The sequence below is a fragment of the Oryx dammah genome, unplaced genomic scaffold (genome assembly GCF_014754425.2).
Source record: "Oryx dammah isolate SB20612 unplaced genomic scaffold, SCBI_Odam_1.1 HiC_scaffold_11163, whole genome shotgun sequence".
In the NCBI taxonomy this organism is placed as follows: Eukaryota; Metazoa; Chordata; class Mammalia; order Artiodactyla; family Bovidae; genus Oryx; species Oryx dammah.
This window is the reverse complement of record NW_024080556.1, coordinates 2,490,570-2,507,283: the sequence shown is the minus strand read 5'-3', so window position 1 is coordinate 2,507,283 and position 16,714 is coordinate 2,490,570. Positions and strand designations below refer to the sequence as shown.

Here is a 16,714-nt window from a genome sequence, read left to right as displayed (position 1 = left end):
GTGGGGGAATATGGAATTAGGGATTTTTAATTTCAATTTATACACTTCTGTACAATTTAACAGAAGACCATCCCCATGGAAAATAAATGTAAAAAAGCAAAAATGGCTGTTGGGGGAGGCCTTACAAATAGCTGTGAAAAGAAGAGAAGTGAAAAGCAAAGGAGAAAAGGAAAGATATAAGCGTCTGAATGCAGAGTTCCAAAGAATAGCAAGAAGAGATAAGAAAGCCTTCTTCAGCGATTAATGCAAAGAAATAGAGGAAAAGAACAGAATGGGAAAAACTGGAGATCTCTTGAAGAAAATTAGAGATACCAAGGGAACATTTCATGCAAAGATGGGCTCGATAAAGGACAGAAATGGTATGGACCTAACAGAAGCAGAAAATATTAAGAAGAGTTGGCAAGAATACACAGAAGAACTGTACAAAAAAGATCTTCACCACCCAGATAATCATGATGGTGTAATCACTCATCTAGAGCCAGACATCCTGGAATGTGAAGTCAAGTGGGCCTTAGAAAGCATCACTATGAACAAAGCTAGTGGAGGTGATGGAATTCCAGTTGAACTGTTTCAAATCCTGAAAGATGATGCTGTGAAAGTGCTGCACTCAATATGCCAGCAAATTTGGAAAACTCAGCAGTGGCCACAGGACTGGAAAAGGTCAGTTTTCATTCCAATCCCAAAGAAAGGCAATGCCAAAGAATGCTCAAACTACTGCACAATTGCACTCATCTCACATGCTAGTAAAGTAATGCTCAAAATTCTCCAAGCCAGGCTTCCGTAGTATGTGGACCGTGAGCTTCCTGATGTTCAAGCTGGTTTTAGAAAAGGCAAAGGAACCAGAGATCAAATTGCCAACATCTACTGGATCATGGAAAAAGCAAGAGAGTTCCAGAAAAACATCTATTTCTGCTTTATTGACTATGCCAAAGCCTTTGACTGTGTGCATCACAATAAACTGTGGAAAATTCTGAGAGAGATGGAAATACCAGACCACGTGACCTGCCTCTTGAGAAATCTGTAGAAGCAACAGTTAGAACTGGACATGGAACAACAGACTGGTTCCAAATAGGAAAAGGAGTACGTCAAGGCTGTATATTGTCACCCTGCTTATTTAACTTCTATGCAGAGTACATCATGAGAAACGCTGGACTGGAAGAAGCACAAGCTGGAATCAAGATTGCTGGGAGAAATATCAATCACCTCAGATATGCAGATGACACCACCCTTATGGCAGAAAGTGAAGAGGAACTAAAAAGCCTCTTGATGAAAGTGAAAGAGGAGAGTGAAAAAGTTGGCTTAAAGCTCAACATTCAGAAAACGAAGATCATGGCATCCGGTCCCATCATTTCATGGGCAATAGATGGGGAAACAGTGGAAACAGTGTCAGACTTTATTTTGGGGGGCTCCATAATCACTGCAGATGGTGATTGCAGCCATGAAATTAAAAAATGCTTACTCCTTGGAAGAAAAGTTATGACCAACCTAGATAGGATATTCAAAAGCAGAGACGTTACTTTGCCGACTAAGGTCCATCTAGTCAAGGCTGTGGTTTTTCCTGTGGTCATGTATGGATGTGAGAGTTGGACTGTGAAGAAGGCTGAGCACCAACGAATTGATGCTTTTGAACTGTGGTGTTGGAGAGGACTCTTGAGAGTCCCTTGGACTGCAAGGAGATCCAACCAGTCCATTCTGAAGGAGATCAGCCCTGGGATTTCTTTGGAAGAAATGATGCTAAAGCTGAAACTCCAGTACTTTGGCCACGTCATGCGAAGAGTTGACTCATTGAAAAAGACTCTGACACTGGGAGGGATTGGGGGCAGGAGGAGAAGGGGACGACAGAGGATGAGATGGCTGGATGGCATCACTGACTCGATGGATGTGACTCTGAGTGAACTCTGGGAGTTGGTGATGGACAGGGAGGCCTGGCGTGCTGCGATTCATGGGGTCGCAGAGTCGGACACGACTGAACAACTGACCTGAACTGAGCAACTGAACTAAGCTGAATAAAAATATACTGCATGTGCTCTAGAAAACAGTGCACTGGACTTTGGAATTAGCATCCCGGTTTCAGATTAATGCATTTAAACCTAAACTAAATTTGTTGCTAAAGACCATCATCAGGGAAAATATGACTGCTTTGCCTATTGAATTTAGGGCAGTGGAGCTGTCTTGTTCTTCAGATTAACTTTTATATATAAAAGCTTCCATGCCCAGCTGAGATGGCCTCTCCTTAATTAACCGGATAGGGAAAATGTAAGAGAACCAATAAAAGACCTCACGAAACAATGGGATATAATCAATATATTGAGTAAGTAAATTAAATTTAATGGCACAGGGTTTAAGGCAGAAAGAAAATCTCAGTTAATATTTCTTTAATGACTTGGCAAAAAAAATTGTTTTATACATGGAAAAGATGAATAGGTTGAAATATTGTGAAAGACAAGCTCCCTAAAATAACCAGATGGAGAGCAGAAAATAGTAAAGGGATATTAAGTTGATGCCTTGATTCTTGGCTGTTATAATGTAAGTATGTGGAAGTAGATAGAGATTATGTTATAGTAAATCAAAGCGATGAGACTCTAAAGCTGGTTTTCATAACACTGGGTTGTCATGGACAGTTTTCTAGTCTAAGAAGTTAGAACAGTTGGCTTTTTATTTTTGTTCTGATATAGTGTTTGCACAATTTTATACAAGATATTTATAGATTTTTACTTAAAACTAGGCCTTGTAACATCTTGTCATTCTGTATGACTATTTTACTTTAAGAATAAAAAGATGGGATTTTTAAATGCTCTACAGCAAAAATGGTGTATTACAACAATATAATTAGTAAATAGAGATAGTATATGAATATTTTCTGGCAGAAGATTTTTGGATTCAAGCCAGTTTGGAAATACTAAGGAAAGGCTAACTTCCCAAGTAGATAATAACTAATGGATGAGAATTATTAAAGAAAAGAGGATAGTGTTTTTGGAAGCCAAATACGAAGAGGTGGAAGGGAGGGAATGAATAGTATCAAAAAGATAACAATTTTGCCTGAAAAAGTCTAAAAATTGTCATTAATGTAAAGGGTATCCTTAGTAAATAAAGTAAATAGAGAAATACTATAGAATAAAAGCCATTAAAGAGAATCCAACTGAAGAAAAGAGATAAGAAAATGACTTGAAGAGATAATTAGGTGCTAAGACGTGCCATTTGTGAAACAGTGTGGCGTGTTCCCAATTTGCTTATAGTTTTTATTCATTTGATTTTTAATGCATATATTTCATTCTCAATCCTGTGAGATGTCTGTGATGCAAAGCAAATTTCTTCTTTACTTTACATGAATTTGTATTTTAAAATGACAGGCTATGTTGATGTCTTTTAATACCTGGTAGCCATGGTGCATTAAGATTGTTTGGTGAATTATGAATATTAACATTTTTTTTCCAACATGCTAAGTGTATACTCCTTTTACTTGGGAAGTACAGACTTTTTGTTATACAAATCAGAGTTCAGAATTTTTTCCTTTGGCAGTGGGATTTCTTTGATCAACTTTCCATTCTCAGCACTTTCCAAAATTCTGAAAATCAAAATAGAACAAAAACTCCTTTATTGACATCTCAGATAGTAACCATCTTTTATTATATGTCTTCTTGAGAAAAGAATGCTTCAAAAGTGGAAAGTGGGAAAACATGGATGCAAAAAAAGTATTATGTCTGAAACAGAAGTTTCTTGTAGCTGCTTTTTTCTTTCATTTGAAATTTTTTTCCATTTCTCTCTGAAAATAAATGGTTAGAGTGGAAATAGTGTCATTTTATATTTTATATTGGCACTCAGCAACTAATAAATGCAAATTATAACAAAAGCATGGTATTTTCCAAATCAGAATGTTACCTACTAATTAAGAAAACTTAAAAGCCATGCTCATCTTATTTCAGGAACAAAATGATAATTCAGAATTTTTATCTAGTATTTTATGACTATACATCCAAATGTTGCTCTTTTCATTATTATAGTTAAGGTTTCTTGGTAGTATACTGTAACTCTTGTGAATTTGAAAGAAAATTTTCCATAAGTTCACAGACTTGATTTTATAGGCATTTAACATCTGATCATCACCCTAGGAAGAGAAACAAAAATAATTAGAAAGTAAACAGAGAATGAGCTAAGGCATCCATTGTGGTTAATTCTCATATCAGAAGGCCAAAAATTAACAGTCACAGAGAAAACCTCCTCTGACATGCATAGCAAGCATACTAATCACTTAACAGTGGGTGGGATAAAGATTTTAACCAATAAAAAAGGTATTTGGTATCATTTGATTTTGTTTGCTTTTTAGCTACTAACTTTTCCGGCAGCAAGCTACTGACACAGAGGAAAACACTAAAACGCAACGAATCATACTGACTCCTTCAGAAATGCTGTGTCTCATCTTACTCCAGCTTCCTTGCCTGAAGTTTTCATTTCCAAAAAATGCTTTAATAAATAAAAATGACCTTCATATTTTCCCAAATCATTATACTCAAGATATATGCAACTGAGTTTGCTTAATGACTGGTCAGAACAGAGATCCTTTCACAGTCCTATAGAATATAAAGGAACTCAAAATAGAGAAGCAGATCTTCTTAGACTGCAAAAGTCACAGAGCTGTGTCAATGGGTCTCAATGTGAAGTTTTCTGGGCATGCTACCAAAGGTGTTGTAAGTTAGTAAGCGCTTATACATAGAAGCATCACACTGTTTTTCAGGCTTAGTTCAATGGGCAGCTTTCCTTTCATGTTCCACATTTTCTTGGAGGATAAGTTTGTCAGCAAAGATCTGGAATTACCACGTGCAGGTCTCTCCACACTTCTTAATCTGTGTTATGGGCAGTCAGATATTCCAACTCATCCCCTACTACAGGGAGTTGGAAAATTTGGGTCTTCAAACAATCTCTATTTTATGACTTAAAAGTATTAAGTTTAGAACACTCCCTCGTGTCCCCTTTTTGAAAACGTATAGGAATGATTCCGTGCTCCATTTCTCCAAGGTAAATTAAATACCCAGTCTGGTATGTTACATTTGAATAACACCTTGTAAACTAAGGACTGGTTGAACCTTGTGTAAATGAAACTGAGAAAACTGAATAAGGCTCTTCTCTGAGGAATACTAGTATATTATACACTCTATAAAATGTAAGTGCCTCTTATTTCCAGCCAGTTGCTAGCATCCAACAGTGCTTCTGCATTTTCTGTCATTTTTAATGTGCAATACGCAAAGGGAGTATCCTGTGAAGAGTTCTGAAAGAAGGAAGGTTCTGGGTTGAGGACTGCATCACTCCAGGCAGAGTTTCCCAAGTCCTTTTGTAAGACCATCCCATCAGCAACATAATCTTCCTTTTTGGAACCAGTTATTCAGTGATTTGGAAATTTGTTATCCTTTAGCCCTTATCTTGAAGCTCTGATTGAGAGATAAAGTAAGTAGTGGTTACGATGCAGGGCCAGGTATCAAAAATCCCAAGAAATGCAATTCACTGTGACTTTACATAGCTTAGTTTCTGGTCCTCTGGTTTCTGCATCAATATGCTATTCCTCTTGAAATGTAATCCCTGTTAATGTTTTGAAAATCCCAAATGAATGAAACAAAGTAAATAAAAAATAGTTTCTATAGTTTGTTCAAACTTTTTTCTAACTACTGCTTCTATTTCTTATTGGATCCATTTCTTTAATGAAAATTATGCTATAATTTCTCCAAACAGAGTCCAAGTTAGCTACCCTGGATATAAGATACATCCCAAGAAATAAATTACGTTTAGGAAACAAACATCCCTCTAACAATAACTGATCTAATAATTCTTCATTTCAAATGCTGTATAATGTCATTCCTATTAAATATATATTTATGTATAAATGCATTTATATGTATATACTTTTCTGAGTCGCTTGCTTAATAAATATTTCCATGGTGAAATACCTAACTAAAATTTCTTACAGTAAATAAACTCAGGAACTAGTTGAATCATGTTTCTTATAGCATTTTAAAACTAAATTTTATCTTTACTTCCTTGTAGTTTATTAGAACACAGAATCTTTGAAATGGAAGGAAAGCACAAGGAAGAACTGGACACCTTAAAGGAAGAGAAAGAGAATCTTCAAGGCTTGGTTACTCGTCAAACATATATAATCCAGGAGCTGGAGAAACAATTGAACAGAGCCACCTCCAATAACAGCGTCCTTCAGAAGCAGCAGCTGGAGCTGATGGACACAGTCCATAGCCTTGTCAACCTCTGCACTAAAGAAGGTAGTAAGAACTTCTTCCTTACTTTGGTTATAGTAAATATTTTATTTAATATAAAGCAAGTAAATATCCAATATAACTTTCTAAGTTGCATTGATTGCTAGTACAGAAGGAGCAAAAGAACTTTATTCTTAGAAGCATTTATTGAAGTTTACACTGACAATTTTCTCATGTTTTTAACTTCAGAAAAATTATTCATAAGCTTGGGTTCATGAATTCACCCTATCTTTCTAATTTCTCCTTTTTTATTGGCCTTTTTGGCCTTAAATAAAACCTATTATGTTCTCATGGATAAATATTTAGTACTATAGTGTTAGACACTTAACTATACAGGACAGAATTTAGATACTATTAAAGATTAGTTCAGAGTGCTGAAAAGAATTTCAGGAGTGTTCCCATTTTAAAACTATTTCTTTTGCAGTGGAGGAGAGGGAAGAGTTACCTGCAGAGGGAAAGAGGTACAGAAGTTCCTAATAACTGTTATGAAGAAGAAGGAATATTTGTTATTAAAAGTCTGTTTTAGGATTATTCATGTGGTCCTGTATGGAGAAGACCTAACCAGGGCATATGAACAAACTTATTCTGGGCTGTCTTCATGATAGTGAGAGTATAAATTTTTAATACCCAACAGAATATCTGGAGCCATTTAGCCATTGGAAATATTGTAGGCCTGTGTCTCTTTAGAAGACATCCATCCATCTGTCCACCTGCCCACCCATCAATTATTGAAAAAATGCCTCTGTGTACACCTGTTCACTTCAAGCAGAACCTCACCTGAGCCACAGGAGAACACTTCAAAGTTTGGAGTTTCGATAGTTCTGCTCACTAATCAGCCTTTCTGTGAGTGAACATGGACATGTAAATGGTGATGAATGAAAGAAAACACCACTTATATCTGAAGGTCATGGTTGTCATTAAGCTTTCGCTTATGCGATCATTCATGTAATGGTTCAGTGTTCATATGCAATGTACATAATTGGAGGCTCCTTTAATTTAACAGTGGACTTGAGCTGTATTAAAAATAGCTCAGTTCCATAGTCTCATGTATAGATATGAATACAGAGGATAACTCCGTTTTAAGTGATCTTGTTTTAAAGACATTTAGCATTTCTCTATTACACTCCATTACCTTCAGTTCTATCTCCTTTAGATAGTCTAAACAAGTCCTTAATATACTTTGTGAAGAATATTTTTTAAACAGTGAGTTCCCAGGGCCCCGTTTGTGTGTGCTCAGAAATGTGATTGAGAAGGAAAAAACCTGCTAATCAGTCAGAGCCTGCCAAAACCTTGAGTTAGAGTCCACTGGAAGGAAAACATGATAGAATTTTGCCAGAGAATTTTAATAGAGCTCATGAGTATTTAGAAATTAAGTATTAATATGAGACATATCTATTCTCATATTGAACTGAATACATTAGGGGAAAAATTGAAAACATATTTTTCTTATCATCCTGAGACGTAATGCACATGGAGTTGAGTAGTTCTTTTTTTTTTTTTTTATGATGTTAGAAATATCAAGCCCTGGTGATTCTCACAAAGCTCATATGTCTGCCTACTTATCATAATTTCACTTCTTTTCTGAGTACTTGTCCAATAAATATGTCTTTAAACTTTTTCAGGGAGGAGGGTGACTTCAAAATTAAAATTCCTGGCTAGTTTTGGTCTTTGGGTGCAACATCAGGAATCAAACATCTGTTCAAGAAATGTAATTTATTGAACAATAACAATGACACTCCTGTTAGATGCTACCCACAACATCACTCAGCATATGAGAAAAGTAACTATGCCTATTCTATTCTAACTATGCCTATTCTATTATAGAGCACATACAAAAAGTAATTGGAAAAGGAAGTGGCAACCCACACCAATATTCTTGTCTGGGAAATCCCATGGACAGAGTCTGGCAGGTTACAGATCGTGAGATTACAGGGTCAGACAGAACTGAGTGACTAATACTACAAAGGGAGACAGAAATTGTCTAATACTTCATACCTCTAGACATTTATTTTCTTTTTAATGATAAAATTGTAAAACAAATCCTATTTAACTATGTTTTATAATCCAACTTTCTCACACACACCATGTAAACATATTGAGCTATTATCCAATGGATTCTATGCTCTCATAGTGTGTGAAAGTTGCTGAGTCATGTCTGACTCATTGCGACCCCATGGACTGTCCATGTAATTCTCTAGGCCAGAAAACTGGAGTGGGTAGCCTTTCCTTTCTCCAGGGGATCTTCCCAACCCAGGGATCAAACCCAGGTCTCCCTCATTGCAGGCAGATTCTTTACCAGCTAGCCACAAGGGAAGCCCAAATAGTGAAAGTGAAAATTACTCAGTCGTGTTCAACTCTTTGTGACCCCATGAACTATACAGTCCATGTCATTCTCCAGGCCAGAATACTGGAGTGGGTAGCCTTTCCCTTCTCCAGAGGATCTCCCCAACCCAGATATCAAACCTAGGTCTCCTTCATTGCAGGTGGATTCTTTACCAGCTGAGCTGAGCCACAGGGGAAGCCCGAGAATACTGGAGTGGGTAGCCTATCCCTTCTCCAGAGGATCTTCCCGACCCAGGAATTGAACCTGCGTCTCCTGCATTGCAGGTGGATTCTTTACCAACTGAGCTATCAGGGAAGCCCATGCTCTCATAACCGTAGATTTTATTTGCTTCTTGTTAGACTTCTTTTTTTCTCTCTAATCCTACAGTTAAGTAGTCTACTAAGTATTTGGTGATTTAAGAATTCATGAGACACAAAAATGGAATGTGTCTCTCACTAAGTTTTCTACAAAGATTTTACTTCATTTTCACTGGCACCATAGCATTTAGTTACGGTGAATTTAAAACTTTAAATGACTAATTGCATAATACTAGATTAAATGCATGTGTGCTAAATTGCTTCAGTCATGTCCGACTCTTTGCAACCCTGTGGGCTCCTCTGTCCATGAGATTCTCTGGACATTTGAGGCGTTGTCATACCCTCCTCCAGGGGATCTTCCTAACCCAGGGATCGAACCAATGTCTCCTGGATTACAGGCAGATACTTTACCATCTGAACCACCAGGGAAGTCCACTAGATTAACTATCAGTTACTGAAACAAACTTATTTCATTCTAATTTCAAAACACATGAGTAAAATCTTTTCCTTCTTAAGACCAAAAATTCATTTATCAAGTAAATTTGTTATTTATCAAAGATTATACATAAATGTTCTCTCTTTAAAAATAAATATATGTAAATGAGCCCTAAATCAATACATTGCAATAAATGCACCACTTTTCTAAAATGTATATTTCAAAAAAATAAATGCAAAGAGTAGTCTGAGTTTCAAAAAATCTGTGTCGTAATCCAAAAAGGCAAAATTTTAATTGACCTAAGGGTCTTCTCACTCTGACTTGACTAAGTCAGTCATTTATGGATATAGCCTGAATAGAATACTACAAAACAGAAGAAAAAATTTCTTCTGAGTTTTTTTCTGTCATTGGCAACTAATGTAATCTTTATGAAGCTTAGTCATTTATAGGCGCTTCCCCAGTGGCACGGTGGTAAAGAATTCAGCTGCAGTGCAGGAGAAGCAGGAGACGGAGGTGCAGTCCCCACGCAGGGAATATCCCCTGGAGGAGGAAATGGCTGCCCACCTCAGTATCCTTGCCGGGAAAATCCCATTACAGAGGCGTCTAGTGGGCTACAATCACGGAGAGGCAAAGAGTCGGATAGGACTGAGCATCCTAATCATTTCTTAGGTAGGATAACTAAATCTACTTCACAATGATAGTGGGCACATTAAATTAGATACTTCATATTAAAACAAAAGTATGGGACATATTTGATTCATTAACATTAATTCCTTCCTTTTCCTCCAAGTGACAAAATTCAACTAAATGCAGATTTATTAGGTGCTAGTTATAAGTAAAATTTCTTTCACAGACAATGTCTGAATACAGTGCTCTAGAGTATCTGACTGTTGACAGTCATCCAAGTCCCTTCTTTTTAACTTCAGTTTCCAAATCACAAAAATGGAATCATGATATTCAATTCTTGGTGAGTAAGAATTAACAGAGGTTTGTATAAAACTCATAGCATCAAGTGTTATGTAGTATTTTTTTTTCACTTTCACTTTTCATACTAAATCACTTAAGGTCATTTTCTAAAATAGTTTAGCAAACCTTCCTCTTGTCTTAACAGGCAATAGTAGTATCTTAGGCAAATAGTCATTGCAAACTGAATTGTGTCTGTTTTTTAAGACTTCTGGGTAACACACTTATTTTTGTCTAATCTTTGTCTGCGAATACTTGGTTGCATTTATTCTTAGAAACATTACCACTGAAGAAATATTGCTCTCAATGTTATCGTAGTGTCAAACCTTAGCTGACGGGTTCAGGTTTTTGGCAATTCAGGTTATTCTGGGAATTAAATAGTTTACATTGATAACAGCATGGAAGCAAGGTTTGGAATTCTTTGGGGGAGGATGATCAGGTACTGTGACTATCACCATCCAGCAGTCATCTCTGTTGAGAGGCGACTGAAGCATCATCACGTACCTTGAACTCACACCAGACAAATGTGACATTATGTGACCAAGAATTTAATTATTAAGAAACCATAAAAAATAAGAAAGAAGAAATACAGAAAATAGGCTTTAGGCTCCATTGTAAAATTACACTGACTGATTTTCTTACTGTCCAAATCAGTTTAGAACATACTCCTGGGATACCAGGATATGATTTATAAACTTGTCATTCACTCATTAAATAGTTATGCAGCAACTATTTTGCTTCAGATTCTCTCCTGAGGATAAAGATATCCATCTATTTTTATTTAACAAATATTTGCTGAGTTCCTGTAATATGCCAGGTACTGTTCAGACCACTAGGGAGAGAGAAAAGTGTACTGTCTGTGGCTTCAAGAAAATTAGAATTTGGTGGGGAAAGAGGTAAACAGACAATTGTCTTTCATAAATATCTGCTAGACGTGAGGCCAGGGTGCCAGGGGACTAGTGAAACACACAGGAAGAAAGCTAGAATCATGACAGGAACAGAGGAATGAGGGCAGCACCCAGCGTCTGCAGGGTCTTCATAAGAAAGGCTTTCGTTGAATCCTTACTATGATGCAGCCATTGATTAAGCTTTATGTGTTTTAACTTAGTCCTCACAATATTAGTATAAGGGAAACTACTGTGGTTAGCCCCATTTTATAAATTCCACAAGCTATCAGTAATTTGCCTAAGGCTGCATAGCTGGAAAAGGTCAATCCAGGAATAAAACACAGGCAGGATGGTCCTAATGAGGAGACAGTGACTAAATCTTCAAAATGAAGAGAACCGAGGGTACTTGGGAGAGCATAAACAACATGTATATTTGCCAGGAGTCATCAAAATGGGTGGTGCACAGCCTATTTCTCAGACTTGAAGGCAGGAGAACAATGAGATGAAGTTAGAAAGATAAGCAGAAGGAGATCAAAGAAGCGGCGTGTGTGTTTTTCCTTGAAAGCAATAAGAAGTCATTGTCAGTATATAAGGGCAATAATGACATTATCATTTTAGAAAAATCACCCCAAGTCACAGTATAGGAACAACACATTGTTAAGTTGACAAGTCTGGAAGCAGAGGGACCAGATGGATGTTTTGCCATTTATTAAAATATTAACAAATACTTAGAGAGTATGAGCCAGTCTTCTTAGCCCCTTGCATATATTAACTCATTTAATTCTGACAACAACTCTGTAAACAAAGTGCTCTTATTAACCTTCTCTGACGGACAAAGAAATTAAGCATATAAAGGTAAATAATTTTTAAATATTACACTGCTAGCAAGTGAGAAGGCTGAGATTTGAACCCACAGTCTACATCTTGGTTCTGTACATTATCCACTATACTATGATTGAGAGAAAAGGTATATTGATGATTTTCATCAGGTTCTCAAAAGGATCTTCTGGGAGAGAAATAATGAGGTCAGGATCAAACCAGGGCAAACGGAAAGGCAACTAGAGGGAAATTTTGTGAACAAAGAGTTAGAATCAACAAGAGATAACCACTTGTTTAGAAGTAAACTCAAATATATTAGAAATTCTGGCTTGACTAATTTTGATGATATTTCTTAAAATCAGCAACATGAGAAAAGAAACAGGCTTAGAAGGCAAGATTTAGTTTGAGCATATGGACTGAGGTGACTATGGAAGGCAGGGGAATGAGTCTGGAGTTCAGTAGTAAAATCCTGATGACCATATAGATTGGTGTGTCCTCAGAGGAGACAGTTGGTAAAGCCATGCTGTTCAATGGAATCATTGAACGTGTGTATAAAGCAATGACAAAACCGTTTGGGGGTTATAAATCCATTCAAGAATCTGATAAAAACTAGCCTACCTTTACTTAGTGCAAATACTTGGCACAAATCTGTGTACAATTTCAGAAGATCTACAGAGTGAATTACAGAAATCCATAAAATACAGAAATTACATAATATATTATGAACTCCTTTTAAAATATTTAGAATGTGAATCAAATACAGAAAATTGGGAGTTCTTTAAGGGACAAATAAAAGGCGACCAAAATAGCAGTTATAAGCATAGAGAAAAGACTGTTATGTAGGGTCTATTTTAGTGGCAAAAAAGCAGAAAGTTCAAACAAACAGACTGAACTTTGGAACTGGGCTGTCACCTTGCATAGGGAGAGTTTGAATGAACTGTAGAGCTCAATTGCGTAGACTGCAGGCCAAAATGAGTAAGATGAATTAAAAGCAAAAAATGTTGTTTCGTGCCCATGCTCAGACGCTTCAGTCAGGTCCCACTCTTAGTGACCCTGTGGACGGTAGCCGCCAGGCTCCTCTGTCCATGGGATTCTCCAGGCAAGAATACTGGAGTGGGTTGCCATTTCCTCCTGCAGGGGACCTTCCCAACCCAGGGATGGAACGCACATCTCCTGCGGCTCCTACATCGCAGGCAGATTCTTTATCACTGAGCCGTGAGGGAAGCCCCAGATAGTACTGGAGTGGGTTGCCATTTCCTTCCGTAAAATGTTGTGCACCCCCATCCAAATGTTGAATGTGAAAGAGTGGATAGCAGTTTCAGGTAGAGAAGCACTCAGGGTAGAGAGGAATAAAAAGAAACTTAAAAATAAATACCAAGAGGCAAGAGCATATTTATATGCTTAGCTCCTTAATATTAAGTACAAAAATTTCAAATCATAAGACGCTTCTCTTGAAGTTCATTTTAAAAGTTTCTTTCATATCATCTGAAAGAGATAATGACTGATACTACAAATTTTTAAGCAGTCTCAATTATTTGGTTTAATGTGTCTTTCCCAGGGGCTGATTGCAATGGTACGGAACGTTTGATCATTATTTTCAGGCTTCTGGCCTTCTGAAAAGGGGAAATGAGGCATTTGCTTCCTTTGCAGTGCTGAGGGGACATTTGGCTCTGTTCTCAGAATAATTCTACCATCTGAAAAGAATTTACCTCCCGTGCAGTGTCTATTGAGTTTGTGAAGTAAATCATTCAGTCAAGGGATGAGACAGCTTGAACTCCTGCAAGTTCCTTGAGTTAAGAACAACTCTTAAAAACATCACAAGTGATGGGAGGAAATTAAAACTTTTTGAATGTCACTCATATAAACACTGATAAAAATAGAAAATCTCATTTTTATTGACTTAGTAAAATATTTGGTTTCTCGTTGACTACTTGTAATGCACAATTTAACATTAGGTAGAAAGAGAAAGAAAAATACAGGAAGTCATCTGCTGAACACTACAGTGAGCACTTGTTTCCATTTAATGAGGGGAATGCTTTATCTTGACAGAAAATTACATGTCAAACATTTACAATTTCCTTAAAATGAACCACACTTCTAGCACTTCCTTTCACAAAACCTAATGGCTTAAGGGGAAAGTGACTATTTATTTTTGGAAATGGTATGTTTCTCCTTTTTGGTGGAGCATGTTATCGGCCTTTTGAAAAGTCATAATTTCTGTTAAAAAAATTGTGTGAATAGAAGATAGCCAAAATAATGATAACAGAATAAGAAATAATACAGTCCTTGACCTCTCCCATGAACTATTACTAAATCACATCTTTTGGGGGAAATTTGAAATTTTGTGGTTAATTCTCTTTTGGAATTACAGTTTCAGTTCCAGAAAACAAACTGTCTAAAATGCAGAGGGGTATCCCTCAACTCCAGCTGGGCCTGGAAGTTACCAGGGTGAAAGGCCATGAAAAAAGTGTTGCCTTGGTGTTCTAACATTGCTATGAACAAACTCCATTCCTTCTTCTCTGTGCTTTAACAGCCTGGCTGGCTAAAACAAAGAAGTGCAAAATATTTTTAATAGAATTTTAACTAAATCATTTCCCTGGGTTCATCCATACTCAAGTCAAATTCAAGTTTTTTCCCCTAAGTCCAGGGACAAAATGGGTCAGTGGATACCAGTTACAAATAAGCTGTGGTACTTTGTACTAAGCCAAATAGCACCTATAATAACTCAGAAAGTAAGGAAAAATATTCTGTTAACATCATTCAGTATGCATGCATCACAGCAACCATAGAATGAAACCTTTATCAAAAATTCTCATATGCTTTGCTTAGGTGCTAAGTTGCTTCAGTCGTGTCTACTCTTCTCAAACCTTGGACTATAGTCTGTCAGTCTCCTCTGTCCATGGGATGGTCCAGGCAAGAATACTGGAGTGGGTTCCCCTTCCCTACTCCTGGGGATCTTCCCGACCCAGGGATCAAACCCTCAGTGGTTCTTACATCTCCTGAATTGGCAGGCAGGTTCTTTACCACTAGCGCCACCTGGGAAGCCACTTATGCTTTAAGAAAGGAGACAAAATTAACCCTGTTTAATGTTGCAACTAAACAGTTAGGTTTAACTATCTATAAGCAAAATATTGATTTTTTTTAGCAGAAGATTTTTCTAAAAGTCAAATGCAAAGAAACTTTAATGTTCTTGTCGTTGTTCAGTCACTCAGTCGTGTCCAACTCTTTGTGACCCCATGGACTGCGGCATGCCCGGCTTCCTGTCCTTCACCATCTCTCAGAGCCTGCTCAAACCCATGTCCATTGAGTCGGTAATGCGATCCAACTGTCTCATCTTCTGTCATCTCCTTCGCTTCTTGCCTCCAATCTCCCAGGATCAGGGTTTTTTCTAATGAGTCTGCTCTTTGTATCAGGTGGCCAAAGTATTGGAGCTTCAGCTTCAGCATCAGTCCTTCCAATGAATATTCAGGACTGATTTCCTTTAGGATTGCCTGGTTGGATCTCCTTGAAGTCCAAGGGACTCTCAAGAATCTTATCCAACACCACAGTTAGAAAGTATCAATTCTTTGGCACTCAGCCTTCTTTATGGTCCAACTCTCACGTACATACATGGCTACTGGAAAAAACATAGGTTTGACTAGATGGACCTCTGTTAGCAAAGTAATGTCTCTGCTTTATAATACACTGTCTAGGTTTGTCATAGCTCTTCTTCCAAGGAGCAAGTGTCTTTTAATTTTATGGCTGCAGTCACCATCTGCAGTGATTTTGGAGCCCAAAAATATAAAGTCTCTTACTGTTGCATTGTTTCACCATCTATTTCCCACGAAGTGATAGGAGCAGATGCCATGATCTTCGTTTTCTGAATGTTGAGTTTTAAGCCAGCTTTTTCACTCTCCTCTTTCACTTTCATCAAGATCCTCTTTAGTTCCTCTTCACTTTCTGCCATAGGGTGATGTCATCTGCATATCTGAGATTATTGATATTTCTCCCTGCAATCTTGATTCTGACTTGTTCTTCAGCAGGCCTGGTGTTTCACATGATGTACTCTGCATATAAGTTAAATAACAAGGGTGGCAATATACAGCTTTGACATACTCTTTTCCCAATTTGGAACCAGTCAATTGTTCCATGTCCAGTTCTAACTGTTGCTTCTTGACCTGCATACAGATTTCTCAAGAGGCAGGTAAAGTAGTCTGGTATTCCCATCTCTTTAATAATTTTTCAGTTTATTATGATCCACACTGTCAAAGGCTTTAGCTTAGTCAATGAAGCAGATGTTTTTCTGGAAATTCTCTTGCTTTTTCTAAGATCTAACATATGTTTGCAATTTGACTTCTGGTTCCTCTGCCTTCTCTAAGTCCAGCTTGAATATCTGGAGGTTCTCGCTTCACGTACTGTTGAAGCCTAGCTTGGAGAATTTTGAGCATTACTTTGCTAGCTTGTGAAATGAGTGCAATTGTGTGATAGTTTGCACATTCTTTAGCATTGCCTTTCTTTGGGATTGGAGTGAAAACTGACCTTTCCAGTCCTGTGGCCACTGCTGAGTTTTCCAAATTTGCTGGTAAGTTGAGTGCAGCACTTTCACAGCATCATCTTTTAGGATTTGAAATAGCTCAGCTGGAATTCCATCACCTCTACTAGCTTTGTTCATAGCGATGCTTTCTAAGACCCACTTGACTTTGCATTCAAGGCTGTCTGACACTAGGTGAGTG

At 37.4% G+C, this 16,714-nt stretch overlaps 1 protein-coding gene across 1 annotated transcript in view; it reads left to right on the top strand.

Annotated features, from left to right (window-relative positions):
• The window catches only part of LOC120860691 (angiopoietin-1), a 296,807-nt gene that overhangs the window by 203,961 nt on the left and 76,132 nt on the right, over nucleotides 1-16,714 (top strand). The window contains exon 4 of the mRNA XM_040236442.1: nucleotides 6,034-6,263. Within this exon, the coding sequence (XP_040092376.1) occupies nucleotides 6,034-6,263 (230 nt within the window). The remainder of the gene's footprint in view (nucleotides 1-6,033; nucleotides 6,264-16,714) is intronic.